This window comes from Siphateles boraxobius, unplaced genomic scaffold (genome assembly GCF_051911475.1).
Source record: "Siphateles boraxobius isolate OS27281-9 unplaced genomic scaffold, OSU_SipBor_1 31, whole genome shotgun sequence".
Classification (NCBI taxonomy): Eukaryota; Metazoa; Chordata; class Actinopteri; order Cypriniformes; family Leuciscidae; genus Siphateles; species Siphateles boraxobius.
In genome coordinates, this window is record NW_027508931.1 from 5,270,985 (window position 1) to 5,282,030 (window position 11,046).

Below are 11,046 nucleotides of genomic sequence, written 5' to 3' on the forward strand. Positions count from 1 at the left end.
AGTGCCACCGACCAACGCCGCTGGACCAGACCATCCAACTGGCGGAGGACCAAATGATGGCGTGCCCTGGGGTCGGCGAACCCCTTCCATCCGTTTCTCTCTCTTCCCCTGGGTCTTCCCCCTCTCCTTCTCCCTGTAGACCTCTCCCTGTCCCTAGGTCCAGAGTGAGTGTCCTGCCACGACCCATGCTCCGGTGGAGGAGCGGACCACCACCAGGACTGGCAGCTGGCCAGAGGCCTGATTCAATCTAGGGCATTGGATACGAGCCGCATTGTTAAGGTACGGTGTGTGCACAGGGATGTGGTGAAGTATCCTTTAATGCCGGTGGATATTCAATTCAATTTTAATGCCGGTGGATATTCAAAGCCGTCAGGAAATGCTTTTTGAAAGAATTGGTATGGACCTCATCAGGCCATTAGAACGGTCTGCACGTGGGCATCGCATGGCATTAGACCTGGTGGATTATGCAACACGATACCAAGAGGCAGTGGCGCTCCGCAGCATCTCGGCTAAAAGTGTTGCGGACGCCCTGTTTCATTTAATCTCCCTGGTGGGAATCCCAAAAGAGATTCTCACCGACCAAGGCACAGCGTTTATGTCATGGACCCTCCGCGAACTGTACGAATTGATGGGCATTAAATCGATTCGCACCAGTGTCTATCACCCACAAACGGATTGGCGGGTGGAACGATTTAATCGCACATTGAAAACCCTGATTCGAAAGTTTGTTCACGAAGACGCCAAAAATTGTTTGCTGTGCACGAGGTCCAGCAAGCCTTCATGGGGTTTTCCCCTTTCGAGCTTCTCTATGGGCGTCAGCCCCGCAGGTTGTTAGTCGTCCTGAGAGAGGCTTGGGAGGACGGACCTTTGGACAGTAAAAACAAAATTCAGTATGTCCTGGAACTGAGAACAAAACTCCACACTCTGGGGCGGCTCTCCATGGATAATTTGTTACAGGCTCAGGACAAACAAAGACGGCTATACAACCGGGGAACCAGATTACGCGAGTTGGCACCTGGAGATAAAGTGCTTGTAGTATTCCCAACCTCTAGTTCAAAATTGCTTTCGAAGTGGCAAGAACCCTTCAAGGTCACACGGCGAGTTGGAAGTCTCAATTATGAGGTGGTACGAACAGACAAGAGTGGGGCACATCAGATTTACCATCTCAATCACCTTAAAAAATGGAATGAGGCGGAGTCAGTGATGCTGGCGACGGCGGTGAGCAGAGAGAAGGATCTCGGGCCAGAAGTGAGCACTAAGAACCAATCTCTTGCTCTGGCCCCAGGAGGAGATCACCTCTCGCCCTCCCAGCTCACTGATGTAGCCAAGTTGCAAGCATGATTAGCAGATGTGTTCTCGCCCCGGCCAGGTCGAACGGACCTCATTCAGCACCACATTGAGACAAAGCCAGGTGTGGTAGTGCGCAGCTGGCCATATCAATTACCTTAACACAAAAAAGGTAGTCAGGTATCTGGGCTTCCACTTGGGGCACGGACAGGTGCGTCCCCAAATTGACAAGACGGCGGCAGTTTGCGACCTGTCCGAGACCCAAGACCAAAAAGGAGCTGAGGCAGTTCCTGAGGCTGGCGGTATATTACAGAAGGTTTGTACCTAATTATTCAGACCTCACCAGCCCGCTGACTGACCCCACTAAAAAAGAAGCGCCAGATCCGATCCAGTGGACGGAGCAGTGCCAGCAGGCTTTCACCCAGGTAAAGGCCGCTCTGTGTGGCGGGCCGCACTTGCATTCTCCTGACTTTTCTCTCCCCTTTTTATTGCAGATGGACGCATCAGACAGGGGTCTTGAAGCAGTCCTGTCTCAGGAGGTGGGGGGTGAGGAACGGCCGGTGCTGTACATTAGTCGTAAGCTCTCAGATAGAGACGATGTACAGCACCATAGAGAAGGAGTTTCTCGCGAGTAGGTGGGCCATGCTCACTCTCCACTATTATCTCCTGGGACGGGAATTCACTCTCTGTTCGGACCACGCACACCTACGGTGGCTCCATCGCACGAAGGATACCAAAGCGCGGATCATCCGTCGGTATCTGGCATTACAGCCCTTTAAATTCAAGGTGGTTCACAGGCCGGATGGTGGAGTCGGGCGGTGGGGGTATGTGGCGAGGGGGGCATGGTCTAGCGAGGGTTGCAATAGGAGAGAGAGGTAGGAAACAAGCGGTGTGTAAGTAGGTCAAGTGCAAATGACAAACACCTGTGTCTTGTTGCAGTAATTGCTGTAGAGAGACTGCATAATACCACCAGCAAGAGAAAGGGAGGACTGAGAACTTGTGCTGCCCAGGAGGATTGACTGCTGTCATTACTGAACTTTGTATCTGTGTGCTATAGTAGACTACTGTGAATGAAAAGTGTGCGCCGTTTTTGTTTTGTTTGGAAATAAATAAAAGCATGTGTTCCAGTCACGCTGATCCTGTCTTCCTTCCACCCTTTGAACCTTGACACAGTTATATAATACTAATGCATATGTTTCAGTGTTACGTATATCTTGTTTTTGTTTGTTATCTTGAATTTATTAGATGTCATACTATATCTTTGGGAACAAGATGTGAACTCAATGATCAATGGATATTGGGACTCTGTACCCATCGTTACATAAGTTCCTCCGCATTCTACTGGTATGTATACAGTGCTTGTGAAAATGTCAATGGATTACTGACTCACTTTCGATTGTCTTGTGACTCAACTGTCTGAAACTTTTGGAAGACTTCAGGTGGCAGAAAGGGGGAGCCTGCCACCCCTCCCTCAGAGAGGACTCTGCGATGTCTGGTGTGCTGTTCCTTACTTTGTGTCACAGAAACCAATGCCGGCTCATTAGGCATTTCTACAAAGCAAGGAGTTTGGAATATTAGGTAATTATACAAATATACAGTATATATATATATATATATATGTGTGTGTGTGTGTGTGTGTGTGTGTGTGTGTGTGTAACAAAAACATTATATTATAAAAAAGCTGTTCTTTTGAGTTTTTTATTTATCAATGAATCCTAAAAAAAATTATCACAGTTTCTACAAAAATATTAAGCATTAAAAACTTGAATGCTTATGATAATAAGAATGCTTGAAATAATAAGAACCTTATTAATAATTCTGCACAAATCAGTATATTAGAGTGATTTCTGAAGGATCATGTGACACTGAAGACTAATGACTGCTGAAAAGTTTAGCTTTGCTATCACAGGATTAAATTACATTTCTAAATATATTAAATTACAAAACAGTTATTTCAGGTTGTAATATTTCACAATATTACATTTTAACTGTATTTTTGATAAAATAAATGCAGCCTTGGTAAGCATAATAGACATCATTATTCTAAACTTTAAAAAAATATATTTTTTAAATAAATGTCTAAATGTTAAATAAATTAGAATTTGCAACTTCGGGGACCTCCTGATTGAAAACTAGGAAAAATAGGCTCACCTGATATTTTGAGATCACTTAATGTATTAATAGCTGTAATCGTGGTCTGTTTCAGATCGGACAGAGAAGTGGAAGAGGTGGCAGGTGTAGGGGACTCTCGCTTCCTTATTATACATGATTTGACCCTCTCTAAACATTGCTCAACCAGTTTCACCATCTTTTCTAATTCCACCAACTCCATCTCTCCTTCCACTGCAAGAGGAAGTGCATAAGAGTCATATGTCTCTTTATATTTCATTTTGCTCATCCAGAACATAAAAACAGCACTTTAAAGGTAAGTTTGAAGGTTTGAAGTTTTAACGGTCAATTCGCACTGCACCAACATGCCGACAGTCACCAGATTACAGCATGTAACTTCTCAAACATTCAAATTACGATTCAGCATGTTCACTTGGCGAAAACAATAGACTCCTGTTGGTGCGGTGTGAACTGGCCTTAAACAACTCGGCATTAGCCTGAAAAGTTAGCCTAATCATGAACAAAGATGAGAAGATCTAGCCTTATCTTAATTGAACTTTAGGAATCATTTAATGCAATCTTTTCCACACGAGTTAAGACACAGTGCATTTTAACCTTGTTATGCTTGTTAATCAAATTCACTGATGTCATTATGATGAAGCACATAACATTGTGTGACACATAAAATCTCTTCCTTTAAAGTCCTCTCTTGAAATAGGAGCCAGGTCACAGCACATGACAATGACTGTCATAGAGGAAATACAATGTATTGTGAAATGACAATTGAAGCCTAAACACTCATCAATTTTGAATAGAAGAGTTGGATGATGTGTAATTGGAGAACTCATTTTGATTTATGAACTCTCATAACGCAGGTTTGATGTGTGAATAACTTACGGTTAGATGTGGCATTTTCAAGCAGAGCATGAGAGATGTAGTTGATACTTCTTAAGTATTCACAGTATGCCTCCTATAAAGAGAAATAAATAACAACAGTGGTGGGTGTGGCAGGAAGATTTTATTGGATCTGTTCTGCAACACAGTGCCATATTGTTAAGTTTTGTTGCTAGATATCCTTTTGAACTTCTGGGGTAACGTTATCTCGAGTTGCCACATCAAACGTTACCCCCCAAAAGAGAGAAGGACAACATCATGTATTATCTAGTTTTATTTATTTACTTTTTTTAAATATAAATATGCAATGTGTCTGTGTTTTCACAGTCACTAGTTCAAACCAGCTCTGATTAATCGTTTAACACTCTGAGATCAGGTGATTCGGAAACAGGTTAATATCAAAAAGTAAACAATGCAAATCACCATTGATATCATTATATCCTAATAAAGTATCAGTACTTTTAAATATTGTATCAGCACTTCATTGAATAAAGTTCACATTTTGGACACGATCGACTGGACTCGCAGTTTTTTTGGGGAAATCATTGGGGTTCTCATGATCATCAGCTTCTATCTATGTTTACGCTGATAAAAGACGTCGCTCTCGCATGCACTTATTGGCTAAATATGACCATATCTGGACCAAACAAGGCAGGTTTAAAGATTTAAACATATCTACCTTGTGTCTGTTGGTGGTGTCCAGCTGAATGGCCACTTTTACAAGCTTCATGGCATTCTGCAGTGGTCTCTGATTGCTGTCACTTAGAAGGGCGGCCATACTGCCAAAACAATCGCGCTAGTCTGACAGCACCACCGCAACAGCCTCTAGTGACGTAATTACTGTGTGTTTCAAAATAAAAGGCCGGGTTTAATTATGTGATAATAGCTTTAAATAAACAAAGAAAATTCTACGTATATTATACTATTATATTACGTATATTGTAACAATATATTATAATATTTGTTTGACATTTTGGTTCTTGCATTGAACTGAAACTTGAGTTATGTGTGGATAACACTAAAACAAAACGAAAACGTCTGTTCAAGTAATGTTATTCACAGTCATTATTTACTCAATCCAAAATTGCTATTCTAAAAACATGTTATAAAAAAAACTATAACTAAAACTTATAAAAAAAATAAAAAAATATTCAAAGACTGAGATCAAATTAAAATAAAGTGCCTATATTTGGAATACATATTAAATTGCAACAAATAAAAAATAAAATGTTTTATATATATATATATATATATATATATATATATATATATATATATATATATATATATATAATCAATTAATTTTGAAACCATTTTTTTGTTTTAATAAGTGTTAACAATGAGATTATGTGGTTTGTACAATCAATTAACACTGCTTATGTCATTTTTTTTACAAGATGAACAACATTTGGCACCAAAAAATTAATTCAGTTTAACCATGAATATTTCTAAAATTATTAATTTGCAGATAATTATTAACGAAAAAACCTGATTTGTCATTGATTCTGAGATAGTATATAGTGTACCACAGAAGAAATATAAAATAACATTACCACAGATCTCATAAATGTAATCATTTTATTGGACTACTCTAAACCCTCCTACATATTCAAGTAAAACATTGCACACGGAAATGTGAAAAGGGGAAATTTAGAAACAAAAAGCCTAATCTGCTTTATATTTGTATTATTGTAGTTCCTTTAGTCATTAAAAACAATATTATTCTATTTAAATATTTACTATATTTCGGTTTTAACGAATGACCAAGGCTGGTTATACCGAATGACTATGTCTGCTGCTGCCCTTGACATTATATGAATATTTAAGACAATACACAGACAAAAATAGTTACAAAAGCACATTTTATTTTTAATATTAAATTAATGTAAAAAAGTATATCAAACATAAAAACACCCAGGACCACTATCATCAAATACAATTGACAATTAGCACAGTTTCAATTGGCGGTATGGTTCTGTTCTGGGCAGCCTAGCGTGGATAATAGCAGGGAGAGCAGCAATAACCCCCCTTAGGGTAAACGGAACAGAACCAACATTAATGCAGATACCATTAATTCAATGTTTTAACGTACAACATAATTCGAGAATTTATTCTGATTCAAGGGGAATCAGAATGCTAAATCCTGACTGGAGACAGGAGCAGCTGGGGAGTTGTTTTTGGAACCAACATATTTACATACAACTCATATTGTTAATGTGATAATGTGATAAAGTAATTAAAACACTGAAGCATTTAATTGTTCTTGGAACAAATGTTTAAATTGTTAAACATTTAGATTAGATTAAATTGTTAGTTGCTATATATTCATCAAGGTCATCCAGAGCATAATCTTGAGGACCGTGAATTTAGAGGTTCTGGCTCACTAATGGCTGTATGCACGTCTTCTTTAAAGTAGAAGATTTTGTCTGGCTCTGATGCCAAATGTGGTTCCTGTGGCACCTCATCCACTGGGACGTCAGGTGTCACATTTAAAGACTCTGGCTTCAGGTTCAGTTTATTGTTTATGGTCCTCAACTTCTCTCTCTGCCTCCGTTTTGCCCTCATCCATTTAAAACTTCTTTCATTTCTTGATCCTTTTGGCCAAGTTCATCAATTGACACTTGTTATTTTTTGCCACTAAGTTTTCTTCTTTGGTAACTAAAAAGAAAACTATACCACTACTACTACTTCTAATAATAATAATAATAATAATCATATAATATTGGCAGGTGTTCCTGTTAATCACTCAGTTTTCTTTAGTTACTAAATGCAAAATAAAGCTGATTGTATGCATTGTAACAGTGTTATAATGCAATTACTGCTATATAGTATTATAATAATGAAGAAATAATAAAAACAAATTATACTTTTCTCTTCTTTTGGCAAGTATCTCTTCTTTTTTAACAGGATCAGCTTTGATCCTTTCCCAATAGCAAGCTGCTTTTTCCTTATTTGATCTGCAAAAGTAAAATTTGGTCAAAATGATTGTCGTGAGGGGGGCGTGGTTCTCGCGGCGACTGTAGTGAGAGACGAGTCAATGAGCTGTGCGGTGAGTAAGTAGTTCAAGTGCAGATGATGAACACCTGTGTCTGATTGCAGTGATTGGCGTGGGGAGACCGATAAAAGCCACACAGTGGGAGAATGCCGGAGAGAGAGAAGGGACTGGAACTCGTGCGAGAGCTGTTCAGGAGAGAAGGTGATCGATACCGACGTGGAGAGAATTTTGTGGACTGAGTTGTGCTGTAGTCACGCTACGGTGAATGCGCTGTGTGCGCGCCTTTTTTTTGTTTTGTATGTTTCTGAATAATAAAAGCCGTACGAGTTCCAGTTTCGCCGACCCCGTCTTCTTCTTCCCACCACACTACTCTGAACCTTATTATACTGGTGCCGAAACCCGGGAAGAAGGAGACTGCCGCCGCCATGCAGAACCCGTCAGCATCGCCATTTGCGGAGATCATCCAATCACTCGTGGCTCTTCAAAGGGAACAACATCAAGCCCTGCTGAGCGTAAAGGACGAGCACGAGCAGCGCTTTCGGATGCTGCTCCAAGGCCAGCAGGAAGACCGCGAGTTGTTCCGGAGCTGTTTAGACCGGGAGATTCCAGCCACCCCCTCTCACGAGTCGGCTTCGGCCCCGTCGCTCACACTGGGGAAGATGGGTCCACAAGACGAACCGGAGGCGTTCCTGGACCTGTTTGAAAGGTCGGCCGAGGCCCGGGGGTGGCCCAAAGGAGACTGGCCCCTGCGTCTCATCCCGCTGCTGTCCGGTGAGGCGCAGATTGCAGCCCACCAACTGCCAGTCTCAAATCTCCTGGTCTATCAAGATCTACGGCGCGCCATTCTTCAGCGGGTCGGCCGGACCCCTGAACAGCACCGGCAACGCTACAGGTCCTTGACCCTAGAGGAGTCCAGTCGGCCCTTCGTGATGGTGCAACAGCTCCGGGACTCCTGCCGCAGATGGCTGATGGCCATGGGAAGTGTCGTCGAGAAGATTATCGACCAGGTGGTACTGGAGCAGTTCATTGGAAAGCTGCCCAAGAAGACTGCACAATGGGTCCAGTGCCACCGCCCGACGTCGCTGGACCAGGCCATCCAGCTGGCGGAAGATCACATTGTGGCGTTCTCTGGGGTCGGCGAGCCCCTACCAGCTGTCTCTCTCTCTCCCTCTCTATCTCCGTCCTCTCTCTCTTCCCCCTCTGCCAAACCTGTTCCCCTTCCCAGGTCTCGGGGAGGTCTGGCGCCCAGACCAGCGCCGAGGTGGAGGTCCGGATGGTCAGCGGATACCAGTTCCCCCGGGAGGGCCGCTCCGAGGGGGATGCCTGCTGGGGATTTTTCCACCCCGGCTCCGGTGGTGCCGCTCTCCCCACGTAAATCCCTTGGCCCGCTTCCCGCCACTGGGACAGCGGTAAAGCCTGGGCCGGCCTGTTGGCGCTGTGGAGACCCCGGACATATTATTGACCGGTGTCCAGTGATGGAGGTGGGGACACTGGTTTGGGTCCCCGACGCGCCACGGGCCGCCCCCGATCAAGCTGGCCTGTACCAGATACCTGTGAGTGTCAAGGGGGGTACTTATCAGGCTTTGGTGGATTCAGGTTGTAACCAAACCTCCATTCATCAAAGCCTGATTCAGTCTGGGGCATTGGATAAAAGCCGCATGGTTAAGGTTCGGTGTGTTCACGGGGTGGTGGTGAGTTATCCTTTAATGTCGGTGGCGATTCTATTTAGGGGACAAAAACATAATGTAGAGGTAGCAGTTAACCCGCACCTCCGGCATCCGATAATTCTGGGAACTGATTGGCCAGGCTTTGGTTTCCATTACACGAGAGTAGATGTTAAAACTTCATGCTGATTTGTACTCGGCTTTCGCCAAGATAAGCACCAACTAAGACGTAGCTTTACAGTAACCTATGCTTCTCCATCCATTTACGCTTCTTTCCATCTGGTGATGTGAATCTCCTTCTGTCTGGTGTTAATAGTGTATTTGCGCGTCAGCACACACAACGGCTGCAACCACAGTGCGGTCCCCCCATAACAATCCTCTGGATTGAGCGGAGTAGGGAACATCTCTAGGGTCTTCAAGTGGGCACCTTCCGTCCTCAGTGTTTCGTCGACTAGCCCACGACACCTCAAGAGGGCTCGACAGTGACTCTGGCGTCCCAGAGTCACCCCCCTCCGTCCCCCACTCAACTCAGCCCAGCTTACTGACCTCTACTTCCCTCTTGCTGCTGAGACCTAACCACAATCTCACAATCTCTCCGCAACCCAACCATACGCGCCAACCCGTTTGACTAAGGCTGTCGAGCCCCACTGGTGCGTTAATATGCAGTTTCAGTGGCAACGGTTCCGTATGGCATACCACCTACCGCAAAACACAATATCTGCCCAATCACCCGTCATTCACGCAATATACACAGGAACGTAATGACTGTAAATACTATACAACCTCTACAAATAAACCAACAGTGCTGCTGAGACCTAACCACAATCTCACAATCTCTCCGCAACCCAACCATACGCGCCAACCCGTTTGACTAAGGCTGTCGAGCCCCACTGGTGCGTTAATATGCAGTTTCAGTGGCAACGGTTCCGTATGGCATACCACCTACCGCAAATCACAATATCTGCCCAACCACCCGTCATTCACGCAATATACAGAGGAACGTAATGACTGTAAATACTATACAACCTCTACAAATAAACCAACAGTGCTGCTGAGACCTAACCACAATCTCACAATCTATCCGCAACCCAACCATACGCGCCAACCCGTTTGACTAAGGCTGTCGAGCCCCACTGGTGCGTTAATATGCAGTTTCAGTGGCAACGGTTCCGTATGGCATACAACCTACCGCAAAACACAATATCTGCCCAACATCCCGTCATTCACGCAATATACACAGGAACGTAATGACTGTAAATACTATACAACCTATACAAATAAACCAACACCCTTCAAGTTTTCAAGAATTCTACGAAACCGTAGCATGGTGGCCTGTCCTCAGCCAGCTAGAATCTTTCCGTCTCAACCACAGCCAGTTGCTGCCCCTTTCTGCTGCTTCAGATAAGTTCTTTACTGTGCGACGCAACTCTTGACCACTGAATCCGACGTCTCTGAGGAACCGGGTTGTAGAGTGTGCCACAAAACCTCGACAACCCACTACCACTGGATAAACCTGGACTCTCCATCCTCGCTGTTCTGCTTCAGTGGCCAGATGAGCATACCGGAATTTCTTCCTCTCATATGCCTCATCTACCGCATCCTCCCATGGCACTGTTAACTCTATCAGTTGAACAATGCGTGCTGATCCAGACCACAAAACAATATCTGGTCGTAGGTTAGTGGTGGCAATCTGAGGTGGAAAAATAAGCTGTTGATCAAGATCAGCCAGCATCTTCCAGTCCCCAGCAGCTTCCAGTTGTCCTGGGCGAGAATTGGTGTTAGCACCTTTTCTTGGTGGTTGCTCGCCTGGGCGGAGGAATATTGTGTAATGTTTTGCTAGAACAGGCGGCAACTTATTGGTCATACTACGCTTGCCTTCCAATGCTAAAGCCAAACATCGCAATACTTGGTCATGGCGCCAAGTAAACCGACCTTGGCTAAGAGCCACCTTACATCCTGTCAAAATGTGCCTTAATGTGGCAGGTGATGAACACAAAGGACAAGAGGGATCCTCTCCTACCCAGAGGTTTAGGTTCTGCGGTGATGGGAGAACCTCATATGTTGACCTAATAAGGAAACTGATCCTACTCTCTTCCA

At 43.9% G+C, this 11,046-nt stretch overlaps 1 protein-coding gene across 4 annotated transcripts in view; it reads right to left on the reverse strand.

Moving 5' to 3' along the window:
* Positions 1 to 5,120, reverse strand: part of vps9d1 (VPS9 domain containing 1) — a 29,692-nt gene extending 24,572 nt beyond the window's left edge. For 2 of the 4 annotated variants that reach the window (XM_077193519.1, XM_077193520.1), the window contains exons 1-4: positions 4,970 to 5,094; positions 4,294 to 4,366; positions 3,439 to 3,630; positions 2,678 to 2,837 (exon numbers count right to left, since the gene is read on the reverse strand). In XM_077193519.1, the coding sequence (XP_077049634.1) occupies positions 2,678 to 2,837; positions 3,439 to 3,630; positions 4,294 to 4,366; positions 4,970 to 5,068 (524 nt within the window). In that variant the 5' untranslated portion in view covers positions 5,069 to 5,094. Of the gene's footprint in view, positions 1 to 2,677; positions 2,838 to 3,438; positions 3,631 to 4,293; positions 4,367 to 4,969 lie in introns of all 4 variants that reach the window. The other 2 variants (XM_077193518.1, XM_077193517.1) reach the window with 1 other exon arrangement.
* Between the last annotated feature and the right edge of the window lie 5,926 nt (positions 5,121 to 11,046).